At 33.1% G+C, this 15583-nt stretch overlaps 1 protein-coding gene and 1 long non-coding RNA gene across 2 annotated transcripts in view; both read right to left on the reverse strand.

Annotated features, from left to right (window-relative positions):
* The window catches only part of LOC141385815 (uncharacterized), a 120330-nt gene extending 115577 nt beyond the window's left edge, over positions 1-4753 (reverse strand). The window contains exons 1-2 of the long non-coding RNA XR_015491219.1: positions 3901-4753; positions 3616-3801 (exon numbers count right to left, since the gene is read on the reverse strand). This is a non-coding gene — a long non-coding RNA (uncharacterized LOC141385815). The remainder of the gene's footprint in view (positions 1-3615; positions 3802-3900) is intronic.
* A 5185-nt stretch (positions 4754-9938) lies between these two features.
* The window catches only part of slc33a2 (solute carrier family 33 member 2), a 43792-nt gene continuing 38147 nt past the window's right edge, over positions 9939-15583 (reverse strand). Inside the window, exon 6 of the mRNA XM_087253498.1 lies at positions 9939-15009. Within this exon, the coding sequence (XP_087109624.1) occupies positions 14806-15009 (204 nt within the window). The 3' untranslated portion in view covers positions 9939-14805. The remainder of the gene's footprint in view (positions 15010-15583) is intronic.

Genomic DNA, 15583 nt, shown 5'->3' on the forward strand with positions numbered 1-15583 from the left:
TGTCACCTCACAGCAAGAAGGTCACTGGGTCGCTGGTTCGAGCCTCGGCTCAGTTGGCATTTCTGTGTGGAGTTTGCTTGTTCTCCCTGCGTTCGCGTGGGTTTCCTCCGGGTGCTTCGTTTTCCCCCACAGTCCAAAGACATGCAATATAAGTGAATTGGGTAGGCTACATTGTCCGTAGTGTGTGTGTGTGTATGGATGTTTCCCAGGGATGGGTTGCGGCTGGAAGAGCATCCGCTGCTAAAAACTTGCTGGATAGTTTGGTGGTTCATTCCGCTGTATCGACCCCAGATTAATGAACGGACTAAGCCGACAAGAAAATGAATGAATGATTCATGAAGCGATATACCATTTCAAGAACAACAATCTAAGATGGTGAAAAGAATGCGGTGGATGCAGAAAACCAATCCAAATCACTGCAGCTTTTTCCTTGTACTACTTCCTTGTGCTGTTTTCTTTAGACCGAACAATAAAACTGACTGGAATTAACCAGTACAGATTTTCAGCCCACTTTGGGTCCCACTGTACCATTTAGTTCAGTTATGAGTGAGGAAATATTTCGGGAATTTGGAACAGATGATCTCAGATCTGCTATTGTTCAGCATAGTGACTGTCCCACATACTGTAGAGCGGCAACACGACCTTTAGGTCATCTCAAGCTTACCCAGCTCTCTTCTTCACTAACAAATAACAACACCTTTTCTGCAATGTTGGCACACAAATGCAAGTGTTCTGCCTTCTAAATAATGGAGAGCATTATGTAAATGATATCTGAACAGTTCTGGGAGGGTTATCAAATTCAGTCAGAAATATTCAAGAACAGGCGCACAGACTTTTGACAGCGCACGAAGAGTTTGCAAAGGCTGAGGAGAAAGAGGAGGAGAAGAGGAGGAGGAGGAGGATGATGAATAAAAAACGAAACAAAGAAAGGGGCAACGTGTGGAAAGCAGATCTGATCTGGCGACATGTATATATTTCGCATTCGGCAAACAAACAAAAGGCTGGTAAATAGCAGGAGAGGAAATGCGTGGTTATCCGATGCCGCTGCTCCACGCTTAGCCTGCACCTCCCGGCTAGGGTTTCCCTGGCAGACAAAGAGCCACCAGCGCATTCTGCCGGCCTGCCTACAAAAAACTGCACTGAAAAAAGCCAACACCTCTTCCCTTCGGGGGCTCCACAAAACACTTTTGTTAGTCGATATTAAAACATGTTGCAAAATCAGCTCTTGTCTCACGAAGGAAACTTTATCGCACAACTTTATCAGGAAGCTAGGGGTTTAACACAGCATATCATCAGGTGAGAGATTTGCTCAGGCTGTGACGGTATGGTTATACAGTAGTTGGCACCAGCAAAGCTGTAATGAGACTGCTAAATCAGTACTGCAGTTCAACTAAAAGATGAAAATTCTATGTTCATTAAATTATCCACGTTATTACATAATCATGTTTTTTTGTTTGTTTGTTTCCCTTGGTACACAGAATATTCTTTTAAAAAACATTATGTTCTTTAAAGATGACATTATGGACAAAGCCTGGAGAGCCACATCCACCAATTATTTAATTCCCACAGACAAGTGATAATTTGGCAAGCTGTCTTAAATTGCAAAACAAAAAAAATGGTTTGTTGTGATTTTGTTAGAAATGTTTAACAGATAAAGATAGCAATTTAAAATAAATTATAAAACCTTAAATTTCAGATGCATCAATACTGAAATTCTCTGACAATACTGATAGCAGAATAATCAGAAAACGACATGAGCTTATCCTGTGTATTCGCATACATGTGAGATATTTGGAACAAAAATGAAACACATTTTTTCACAAAAAATGTGAAACAGATAAAAAAAAAAATATATATATATATTTTCCCATATAATTTGATGTGAGTGAATGTAGCCTTTTACATAAAAAAACAACCAACAAACACACATTTCAATTTTCACTTGTGTTTCATTTGTGTTACACACACTTCACATGTGGTTTTAACATTTGATGACACTCGAGGAATAAATGTCTTCTCTTATTCCACCTAAACAGAAATTACAACCAAAAGACTGTTTATGATGTGGCATTGTATCAGTATTTTGTATTTTAAAGTTACATTGCAGTGAAAAAATAGCAACAACGTAGCTCAGCGAGCGCAACCATTTGATGGCATGCACAAAATGAAGAAAGATGGACAAATTAACATAATTGGAAAGAAAGATAAATAAAGATAACTGTTTTTTTTTAAAGCAACATAAATAGATATTTCAGTAAGAAACAGCATTTACATAATATTGAGTCCTAATATTTGGGGTTCCTTTTAAACACTTTTTTTAAAATTATTATTTAAATAAAGTAAAATTAAATCATTAAAAAATTAAAAGTTCAAATGCAAAAACCTCCAAATGGCATCAAAAGCGCTCTTCTACAACTACCTTTTTAGTGCATGTGTAGGTCGAGTAATTTCACTTTTAATATGTTATTTTTATTGCCTGTAAAGTGAAATAATAAGTATTGAACATGTTGTGTTTTTTCCATGAAATAATATTTGTAAAGGAGCTGTTGACATGGAATTAAAACCAGATTTTGGTAAAATCCCAAACAACACAAACATAAAAATTAAACAAAACAAAGAAAATCTGGACAATTAGTTATGTGTAATAACAATGGGATTACTGAAGGAGAATGTACTAAACTACTGAAACATATTTAATACTTTATATTAAAGGAGTTTTGGTGATGGTAGCTTAAAGATGCCTGTCATATAGAGAATGTAGTCACAAGCATTGCTCAGGTGCGAGTTTTTCACAGAATTTAACAGAGTGTAAAAATCTTGTTGGTTTTTGTGGGTCTCGTCTATCAAATGTGAACATTAAATATCTTCTACTGAAATCAAATGAATGACTGGGCCATTGTACAGCTTGATTTTCTTTCTCTGAAATCATTTAAAAGGTTCCTTGGCTGTGTTTAGGATCATTGTTTTGCTGAAATGTCTACTCTGGTTTCATCTTCATCACCCTGGCAATGTAGATGCTGGACTGAAGCAGCTAATATTCATTTACAATGACGACAGGTTGCTGAATGACTACTAAAAGATTTCAACTGCTGTCTGGGCTTTTACTGCCTTTCTACACCTCCCTTTCATCATGTGTTCAATACTTTTTCCCTTTGTCATTTCATTTCATAATGTATAACTTCATTTGTAAACAAATTAGTTTTGTTTTATTTGCATATATATTTCTTTAGTTGTTACCTACATCCGAGGAATTTTTTCAAGTAAAAGCCACCTTTAGAAATTTTCTGAAAAAAAAAAATGGTGATTATTCAATACTTTTTTTCTCCACGGTATACATGAGGTTGAGAAAATGCTCATTTTTTTTCAACGGAAATTAACATGGCATTAAGAGTTTTTTGCATCTGAACTCTTCAAATGAAAACTATATATACATTTGTATAATAAAATGGCAAAACTGTCCAGCTAATTGAATCTTTGACTGGCCACAAGATCAACATAGGAATGGCCAAGTCAAAGCTGTATTGTGTATGGTCTGGATAAGACATGCAAAGACAGGCTGAAACAGAGATCAGCAGAATGGGCTTTGGTGACTGTACAGTCTCTGGAGTCACTCACTCAGCTGGACAACTCCTCCCAATTTCTCGAACCCAGTCGGGGGTCTGTCTCCAATCGACACCATGAGACAAACTGTCCCTTTACTTCTCACTCTACACTGTGTCCTTTCTTCTCTTCTCAGCTTATTTCCCAAAGACCTGAGGCTCTAATGCTTCTTTCTGCTCCCAGAAAATGGAAACTCAATGCCTGGGAAAAGCGCAAGAAACAACTTGAGGTCTGTTTCATGTCATACCTATTGTTTGTTGATATTAGGTAAGACAATTCAATTTACAATAGCTTTGCTACCTGAAAAACAGTGGGTGGTCACGTTCGGCTGACTGTAGACTGGATTCTTGGCCACCTTTCATGCTCAAAGCTAATTGGAGGTTACCTGTTAAGGTTTGGAGATAAAACTAAGGAGAAAAAAAATGAAGGTTAAGAAGAAAAAAATGACAATTGCTCTACAGCCTAAAAAAAGTAGGCAGTATTAATCAAATAATCAATACTTTTTACTTTTGTACCAAAATAAATTCTGACCACAATGCTATGCCCAGCTTAGTTTTTTTTTATTTCAGCAAGGGGAAACAAGGTAGTTTAAAAAATCTGAAAAAGTGAAAATTTTTACACAACCATGAGCAGTTTTAACCACAAAACTGCAAAAATAAAACATTTTGCAGCTTCATTTGTACAGAGCCCAGCACATGCATGTGAGGTATACAGTCAAGCCTGAAATGATTCATTACCTCTATTACCTCTGCCAAGATTTTTTTCAGCACATTTCTAAACACAACAATTTTAATAACTCATTTCTAATAACTGATTTATTTTATCTTTGCCATGATGACACAAAACAATGCTTGACTATTTTCAAGACACTTCTATACAGCTTCAAGTGACATTTAAAGGCTTAACTAGGTTAATTAGGTTAACTAGGCAGGTTAGGGTAATTAGGCAATTGTATAATGATGGTTTGTTCTGTAGACTATTAAACAATATATAGCTTAAAGGGGCTAATAATATTGACCTTAAAATGGTGTTTACATTTTTTTAAACTGCTTTTATTCTAGCCGAAATAAAACAAATAGTAGTAGTATTATTTGACAAATAGTAGGAACAGTATCTTCCTGTAAACCACACAAAATCAGTTATGTTTACATTTATAGTTATATATACATTTATACACTAACACTCACACACACACACACACACACACACACACACACACACACACACACACACACACACACACACACACACACACACGCGCACACACACACACGCGCGCGCGCGCGCACACACACACACACACACACACACACACACACACACACACACACACACACACACACACACACACACACACACACACACACACACACACACACACACACACACACACACACACACACACACACACACACACACACACACACACGCACACACACACACACGCACACACACGCACACACACGCACGCACACACACACACACACACACATACAGTCAGTAGGATTTTTGGGGTCAGTAGGATTTGTTTTAAAATAAGCTTCTCCTGCTCACCAAGGCTGCATTTATTTGATCAAAAATACAAGACAAATTGTAAAATTGTGAAATGCGATTACACTATAAAATAACTGTTCAAAAGTAGTTTAGCATTTAATTTAATCACTTATTCCAGTGATTTTAATAATGCATTTTCAGATTCATTACTCCAGTCTTCAATCACATAATCCTTCAGAACTCTAATATTAATAGTAATTATTATTATTATTATTATTATTATTATAATAATAATAATAATTATTATTATTATTAATGGTAATAGTCATAAAAGCAATAATGATTGGAGTAATAATATAATTTAAAACTACATACAATAAGTTAATTTTTTTAATTTAATAAATGCTGCCTTGATGAACAGAATAATTTTTTTGGGAAAAAAAAAAAAAACTTACCCCAAACTTTTGACTGGTAGTGTGCATATATATTATTTTAAATATTATATATTTTCTTCTGGAGGAAGTCTTATTTGTTTTATTTCGGCTAGAATAAAAGCAGTTTTAATTTTTTTGAAACCATTTTAAGGTCAATATTATTAGCCCCTTTAAGCTATATATTTTTTCTGATCGTCTACAAAACAAACCATCATTATACAATGATGCCTAATATTGTCTAAATACCCTACTTTAAGCTGTATAGAAGTGTCTTGAAAAATTTCTAGTCGAATATTATTTACTGTCCTGGTAGAGATAAAATAAATCAGTTATTAGAAATGAGTTATTAAAATTATTATATTTGGAAATTTGTTGAAAAAAATCTCTCCATTAAACAGAAATTTAGGGACAAAATAAAGAACGGGCTAATAATTCTACAGTACTTCAACCAGCTTGATCTCACGAGGAAACGTAAGTATTTTACGTTTTGCCAGTTTAGTGGCGAATTTGTTAAATCATACAAAAATGTACTATTTAAAAAAGGAGGCATGGCAACTAACCCCACCCCCAACCGTCATTGGGTTAAGAGCAAATCGTACTAAATTGTACAAATTAGATAATACGAATTCATACGAATTAGCCACTAAATCAAAAAGCTACGAATTGCCATAAGATTTCGTTGAATTAAACTGTATATATTTTTTTTCTTTTAAAGCAACTTTTAAAATAGATAAAAGCATAGTCAAATTGTCTAAAATGCTTAATGAACAAAAAACACAATTCAAGAGGTAGTAGGCCTAAAAGTGTTTACATTTGTGTAATTTATAATGACATTTTACTGTATGTGAATGACATATATTCCAGTTTTACTTAAAAAAAAGTTGACCCAGATTCAAGATCATCCACACACAATATATTTAGTTCCAACATTTTAGTAACCCATGGCCATGATCTAACAATTAATTCCCTTGTTGTACTTCAATCAGAAAAAGAGAAGAACAAAACAGCTGAATGTGGCCACAAATTTGACTGCACTTTATTTAGTGCTTGTGTAATGGTATACAAGATATGAGGGTTAAGGTTAGGTTTAAAGTAGGTTTAGGGATACTATCTACTACCTATAGTAATTATTTAATACTGTGGTAATTACAAATTATGCACATTCAGAACAGGACTGTAATAAAAGGCAACCAAATTGTGGTTATAAGTGACCATGGACCACAAAACCCTAAGCATAATTTTTGTGGGGAAATTGAGATTTATACATCATCTGAAATAAATCTGAGCTTTCCATTGATGTTTGGTTTATTAGGATAAGACATTATTTTGTCATCAGCTTTGGTCAAATTAAAAGAAAATTAAATACTAAGAAAATCACCTTTACATCTGTCTAAATTAAGTGCTTAGCAATGACCATTATTGGTAAAATTAAAAAAAGCAGTTTAAATATGTTTACAGTCAAAAACTATTTTATATTTAATCCACTTAACTTTGTAAAAACAATTAAGTTAACTTAATCTATTTGTGTTGGAACTTTTTGTACATTGCCAAAAAAAAAAAAAAAAAAAACTGAGAAAAATAAGAGGTTCCAGGTTCACATTGTTGTAAACACACCATTTTGTTGTACCACACTTTACTTAAATAAGGTAATCAAAGAATAAGCAGACCAAATTTGTGGCCACAATGTCACTCTAAATATTTTATATATACTTTTTTCCAACTGCACAAAAGCTTGCTGTATCTGCACATATAAACACACATTGTCTATCTCACCAGTTCTTGAGCTCATGTGCTTTTGTGAAGGTGAAGTGTGAAGAAGACGCTCCCTTCTTTTCTTCCCTGTCCTTTTTCTCTCTGGCTAAACCACCCAAGAAAATAATGTGACAGTGAAGGAGTGAAGTGCAGGTCTATTCATCAATTACGTAAGTGCTCCTAATCCCTCTGACAGATCGGCAGGAATCATCCCTCAGTATACAGTGTCATGGTAAAAGCTGAGGATATGGTTCAGCATACGGCTCCACAGTTATTACATCACCTCAATGGGAAAGGTCTCCAGGCTCCATCTGTGCAAAAGCTTCAGGGTTGTTAGTGTTTCGCTGTTCTAGGTCTTTAAGGCGAGAAACTGCAGGGAAAAATGATTGGTCATGCACTCGACAATTTTTAGATTTTTTTTTTTAGCTTTTTCAGTTTTTTATCTAATGGAAACAAACATTAATCTATATAATATTTCAACCATTAGAATGACCAGTGGTGTGAAAAAGTATTTGCCATCTTACAGATTTTTTCGAACATTTTTGTCTCACTTTAATGTTTCTGATTATCAAACTGATTTAAATATTATTTAAAGATAACATAAGTAAACACATCATGGAGTACTTATATGAAGAAAACCAAAAAAAAACAGAATTACATAGTCCAGTGTGAAAAAGTGTTAGTGACTTCAACCTGAAGTGAACTTGGTTTCAGCAGCAGGACAATGATCCAAAGCACAGACGCAAATGCACATCTGAATGGCAACTTGAAAAACAGAATAAAGACTTTGAAGTGGCCTAGTAAAAGTCCTGACCTAAATCCAATTGAGAGGCTGTGGCATAACCTTAAAAAGGCAGTTCATGCTTGAAAACCCTCCACTGAAGCAGAATTACAACATTTCTACAAAGATAATTGGGCCAAAATTCCTTCGAAAAAAGCTTGCCTGCAGTTGTTGCTGCCAAGTAACTGCCAACTAGTTTTTAGGTTTAGGGGCAAACAGTTTTCCATATAGTGCTATGTAGTTTTGTATTTTGTTTCCCCTTAATAACAAACCTTCATTTGTAATCAGCATGATGTGTTTACTTGTGTTATCATTGATTAATATTCCATCTAGTTTGATCTGAAATATTAAAGTGTGACAAACACGCAAATAAAAAACATTTATCATGCACTTGTCAAGCGAGATTTTTTTAGCTTTTTTAGTTGTTTGTTTTTTATCTAATGGAAACAAACATTAAACATAGCACTATGTCAATTTGTGTCACAATAATAAAGGGTTTTTTCTCAAAATCATTATTTTTTCCTTTACTGAGCCATGAATCTTCACTCCAAGATTTACTTACATTTATAGACCGCTTAGTTTTTTTCCTCATTTTCACATACATCTAAAGTTTTTATAAGAGTGTTTGCTTTTGTCTGGTTGTTCAAAGTATTTTCTGTGTTATGATGATAAAAAAAGATATCTAATATCTCTTCTGTAAACTCTTTTTTTTTTTACTCTACCCATATAGTAATCAGATAAATGTAAAATACAGCACATTATATGAAATACAAGTTCATGTATGAATTTGACATATATAAAATATGTTATATATGAAACACATTTTTTTAAATACTGCAAAAATATACATTTGCATTCATTTATTTCAACTACTGGGATTTACATGGTGTGAAAAAGGGGTTGCCTTCTTACTGATTTTTTTAACATGTTTGTCACACTTTATGTTTCAGATCATCAAACAAATTTAAATATTAGCCAAAGATAACACAAGTAAAAACATCAAGCAGATTTTAAATTAGGGTTTTTATGTAATCTATCAAACAATGATCTAAAGCATACCTGAAAGTCCACTACTGAATGGCAGAAGAATAACTTAATAAAGACTTTGTAGTGGCCTAGTTAAAGTCCTGATATAAACCCAATTGAGATGCTGTGGGAGGACACTAAGAAAGCAGTTAATGCTCAAAAATCCTTAGATGTGGCTGAACAAACATTTCTACACAAATGAGTGGGCCAAAGCTCCTCCACTGGAGGAACCTTCATTTCAAAACTGCATGATGTGTGATTTACTTGTGTTATCTTTGATTAATATTTCAGTTAGTTTGATCTGAAATGATAAAGTGTAACATGCCATACAAACATGCAAAAGAAAAGAAGAGAGAAATCAGTAAAAGGGCAAATATATTAGTGATAAGTTTTTATATATGTTCATATATGGCCATATATTAGATTTTCCTTATTAGAAGTATGTAAAAAAACTGCACCTGAAGTCTTTCAGTGTTTTTTTTTATGCTTAAGAAGCATGTAAATCAGCACATATTTATTTAAATAATGTCTCATTTGTGTTTTAAATTTAAGATTTAAGAAAACTTGTAATAAAAAAAAGCTTGCATGTTTGTTTGCAACAATGTTTGTTCTTATTGTAACCAATCAACTGTGGCTATACAGGGATAACCATTAGTTCATATTTTCAACTGCAGTTTCTCGCATTAAAGCAGTGTCTAAACCACAAATGTACACAACACAATATTGGATTTATTATTTTTTTTTTCTAAAGACGGGGGTTAAGTTGTACGGCACAGGTTCTCTTAATAACACAGCCTAATGGCTTTTAATTCTTGTCAGATAAGCTCATGAAAGCACAGGCACATTCTGGGTACAGTAATAGCTTTTTATTTTTGAGTCTCCTATAGTCAGAGCTAATATGGCAAAAAAAAAGCCTTGTTTTGGTAAGGGCTTTACTCATCAGAAGATTTAATGACAAAATATCATCAGTTGGCCATACCTTTTTCATTTATCTCATTAAAGGCTGAAATTTTGACCAGTCTTATTCAGTTGTGGCTGTTTCTATTTTTCAAATAAAGGAAAAAAGGAAGAAAAGCACCGCACATAATATTATATGAAAATGGTACACTATAGTATCGTGCATGTTTGCAGCAATGGAACAAATCAAGAGACCACTTGAAAAGTATCTCTGACATTATTGAATTTATTAGGTATAGGTTTGAGTATATTGTTGATATTAGTTTTTTTAAAGAAGCATTTTTCTGTGTTTTTTAGAAAATGATGGGTTATTCCAAGTTATAACTCTTCTGAAGTTAAATTATTGGTACTGCAATGACTAAAATGAATGTAAAACATTATTTTTGCTATTTCTTGTGGAGAAAAAAACTCTAAATGGCAATGTTTTGTAAATTTGGTAGAAGTTTCATTAGTGGTTTATGGATTTGAACAAATCTTTTACTCAAACATAACTATATATAAAATGTAAATCCAGAGAAACTGACTATTTTCAAGCGGTCTCATGTTTTTCACATATATATTTATTGGAAAACATAGTGTAACTGTGTTAAACATGTGCAGTTGCATTTTCATTAGCTGTTTTTTGCAATTTATATTCCCTCTAATACACTAAAATGACATTTGTATAAGTACTGTATGTAACTGATGGCTTCGTAAACAGTTATAGCAAGTCCCACACATACACATATTGTACATAGTCTTAACAATATCCCCACATGATCTGGCTTTGCAGACAATTACAAAAAATAATTAAATCAATTACATTTTACAAAAAAAAGAAAAAAAGAAAAGCAACTAAAAAAAAAAAAAACTCAAAAATATGAGAATTGGCTCAGAAAATTTCCTTTACCAGAACTTCTGGATTAAGGTTTGTTATTTCACTATACTGCATGAGGCACGATTACAGCAAAGTTTGTGTTTCTGACAGGTCTCTAAAGGTAAACGTAAAACTTTTTATAGACCTCTCTCTAAAGCCCAGTTATATAGGAATATTTAATGGATAACCCGAATAGATGCCAGTTACATATGATGATGCATTCTCTAAATGTAAATTTATAGAAGTACACAAAAAAGTACACTTTATATCAGTAACACGCTTTAAAAAAATTCATTTTACAAAGAATATAGTACACTGGAGACTTTCAAGAAGTACTTCATTCAATTAAAAAACTATCTTTCGTTTTAATTTAATATTATTTGTTTTATTTTTCAATTAATCTATTTTAAGTTTAAAGCATAGTTAAATAAAAAATGGTTTTGATTAAGAGCTCAACTAAAAAATATTTGACTGACCAATGTAAAATTTTAAGGTTACTCACACAGGCAAGTGCAGGAGGTCAAGATGCTTTGTACTTACATGGACTAAGAAAATTGTTGTTTTAAGGCAAATTATTTATTTTTCATTAGCTCAAGTGATCAAATGTAGATGTGAAACCATTACTCTATTTTTTTTATTATTGGATGAATGAACATTTTATAGGAACTTGCTTAGAACAAAAAGATAATTTAAATTAATTGACTTTCTTCAACAAGACAAACATGCTTTGTACCAGGTTATATAAAATTGTTCATATGGAAATAGAAAATATTGTTTAAGGCAATTTATTTGTTTTTCATTTTAGACAAGTGGTGAAATTTAGATGTTAACCATTACCCTAATCCTATTTATTTATTTTTTTAATTGGATGAATGAAAGCTTTTTTCCAGTGCATATAGGTTTATAAATCTGCTGCCAAATAGTGTATAACTTGCATTGTACTTTCTGATGTGATGTTCTTGATCAGTATTTTTCTATTGTTAACCAGTGCAAATTTATAAACATCTCAAGTCAAGATTTACATGCAAAGCAAAATGACACTAGGTAAAATGTCTTATTTTATTTATTTATTTTTTACAAAGATTACTAAGAGATGAAAATAGACAAAGAAAAGATTTCTGTTTACAAAGAGAAGCAAGTATGTGATCAAAACAAGAACAAATGTCTACTAATGGGCCAGGACAAAAAAAAAAAAAAATCCTACTACAGTATGTTGCAAATAATTGTTCATGTTATAAAAATTAAAATTACATTAAAAAAAACAAACGTATTTTCCTCATGTCAAATTCCAAGTAAATGTATCTTGACCTCAGGATGTTTAGATATTTGCATTGGAAAATAGATATACTTAAAAATATGTAGATTTTTTTTTGGCAATGACCTCATGAATTTACAACTTTCAACTTTAACTTTATGACTTAAAGTTATGAAAGGACAAAATAAATCTTAAGACCAGCAGAAACCTTAAAAGTTATAATATGCTATAATTATGGATAAATGTGTTATTGCATAGAAAATGCAGACAATTCATGATTCAAAAAATAAAATAAATTCAACATTTCAAATAATACAGTGTCGGCTCAAAAAAATGAGCTTGATGAGTTTAACTGTTAATGTACAGTATTTAACAGACATTAAAGGGGTCATATCCTTTCACAAACATATTTTTCCCTGAGGTCCATTTACAATGTCAGTCAAGTTTCCTCCATCATAAACAAACCTGATTTAATTCAGTCGTAACTGAATTAGCCGTGATCTCTCTGGATGAGGTTTCTTATGTTGTACCTTTAAAACGCTCATACTGTATGCAAACGCCATCTGTGCATGGAGAAACAGTTGAGTCACGTTGCTGTGGGGCAACTCTTTCCAAACATTTACAAATATTCCTAAGAAGGACAAACTGAGCTTTAGCTGCTGTAAACAACCACATTGTAAAAAATGCTGGGTTCCACAAAATTGATTTGTGTTGGGACAACATGAAATAATTATTAACTTGACCAATTTAAGCTTACCAAAGTAACGTTTTTACAAATTGAACATAAAACAATCCATTTGTCCTCAAAATACTATCAAGAATTGTGTTATTTCATCTAATTTTAAATAGTTTAAACAAACAGCAAACATAATTGTTTGAGTGCAGCAACAGAACAAAAACACAAAACCTTTGTAAATAAAGCACCGTAAAAGCACTAAAGCATTAATTGAAAAAATAAAAAGTTTCTGCAAGCAGGAAAACCACTGTAGCTCATAATAATTGCATTTTAAATGGCACACTCAATTGATGCCATGTTGCCGTAAGTTTGAAGCTGGGTGCAAAAAAACGATTTATTGCTGCTTGTTTAAACTACGTCTTTAAAATAAGCTGAAACAACACAAACATTGAGATTTTATTTAGATAACTTAATTGTTTTATTTTCAATCCACTTAAAATTGATTTGTGTTAGGATGACTTGAATTGTGTGGAACCTATGTTTAGAAACACAATTAAATCTGGGAGATGATTATATAACATCTTTCTGATGACCGACATTCGCTCAGATATTTTTAGAATCATTAAAGGGGTGGTCCACTTCGATGTCATATTTTATTAGTTCATGTGCAATGTAGATATGTGAAAATCTCCGAATATAATATGAACAAAGAGGGAGATATTGGCTTTTACAGAATTGGCTTAGCAAAGCCTACAGCGAGGCACTGTAATGTTATAGCAGGGAAAGGCTCAAACTGATACGTCTAACAGCTACTCTGACTGACAGTGTTTACACAGCGCAAAATCGCATGCTTGTAGGGGCGTAATGCTTTTCCTGTTGATGTGGAACCGGTCCGCAAATCACAGCCTATTATGTTAGCTGACCAATCAGAGCCTTTTGAGGGCAAGCCTTTTGGAGGAACTAGGAAAATATGGTCGTTTTCATGTTAGCTGAGTAGCAGTATATAAGATATATGAAATAATAACATGATTTTCTACGAATGAAGCATGAGCACAGATTGCTTTGCATCTTATAAACACACCCAAGCCTTAAAAATACAATCTGGACCACCCCTTTAACACAATATTTGAGATGCACTACATTATCAAGTGAAATCATTTAACTTTTTTATGTGTATTCAGGAATGTGTTTGGTTATTGGGTTTATGACCATTTATATAATTATATATTTTTATAAATAGCAAATGCATAATATTTTCAAAAGGTGTGGTTTTCTCTAAGCACACTCAACCTGAAACAGCAATATTCATTTCTCCACGATATGACCCCTTTAATATAAATATTGCACTGAGAATACAAAAAGCACTCCACTTAGCACAGTACCATAACTCGATCCAAAGACTTTAAAAAGCAGAATTTTGCTTAATGGTCAATAAACTTGAGGTTTAAAAAAAGGCAAACATCTAGAGGGCATCAGATTCCCAAAAAAGTAATTTTAAGGTGAAAACAAGCTGTATTTAAAGAAATATATAAATGGCAAGTGTGTTTAACTAAACCAAACTAGACTACACCCCTTATCAAGCATTTATAAACAGTTAAATTGCTCTGAATAATATTGTTTATTATAGAAAACATAATGTATTAACCATTTAGCTTACTAATTTCTTAAAATGATTGACTGTTCTCCTTGAGACAGACTAAATCATAGTTGCCACAGCTTAGTTTGCTTGCCATCGTTGTTAGAAAGCAAGAGCCTTTAAAGCTATTTGACTGCAGAGGTGCAGTGTTGCTGTTTAACTATTGCAGTGTTTTTCACAGAGATACTGGCTTTTTTTTTTGAGACAGAGAGAGAGTGTGTTTGTGTGCCTCTTTTGCTGGTTGTGTCATAAATAACTGCAAATAAAAAGATCACATTGGCATCACTGGTTATTTGGTGACCTGCGTCCACCCTCTGACTGTAAAAGGCTCACACTGGTCACTTTGGCTGTTCTTTGAGCTGCTCCTTCAAGACTCCGGTCTCTGTGGCTCTCCACACGTGCAGGGCACTGCTGGAGGTGAGGAAGAGGAAGAGGATGAAAGCTATGGGAAAGCCAACAGTGTCCACCATTCCTCCAGCCAGGGCACTAAAACTCAGCTTCCCAAGGACCTCCAAAGTGGCCAGAAAACTGTAGTGGGTAGCCTGAATTTTGACACACAGAAAGAAACCTACTTTTTAAAAATGCTTCCAAATACTTGAAAGGTAATTATACATGATGAGAGTGATTGGAGCATTTAAAAATTAGTTCAAAAACCAAAGTAGTTGCGGGCAAAAACAAAAAGAAATACTCATTAATGAACAATAAATGATTATTAATTACAGCTGTGCAATGCTTGTACTGTGGCACTGTTGAACACGGTTTTGCATAAATATTTACAAAATATTAATTAATAGTTGCACTGCCTGACAAAAGTCTTGTCGCCTATCTAAGTTTTAAGAACAACAATTAACAACTTGACTTCTAGTTGATCATTTGGTATCAAAAGTGGCTAATATGAAAGGCAAAGGCCTCTAGATTATGCTGATTCAACTAAAATAAAATATGATTATGGCTTGATTTGGAATCATTTATTTAGGACAGTAAGGTCTGATTTTGCTTAGACAAAAGTCTAGTCATTTAACTGAAATAATGTACTGTATATATAAAGTCAGTGCAGTGGAAAAAGAATTAATATTGTGTATGACTCCCATGAGCTTGGAGGACTGCATCCATACA

This window comes from Danio rerio, chromosome 5 (genome assembly GCF_052040795.2).
Source record: "Danio rerio strain M-AB ecotype USA chromosome 5, GRCz13ab, whole genome shotgun sequence".
Taxonomy (NCBI): domain Eukaryota; kingdom Metazoa; phylum Chordata; class Actinopteri; order Cypriniformes; family Danionidae; genus Danio; species Danio rerio.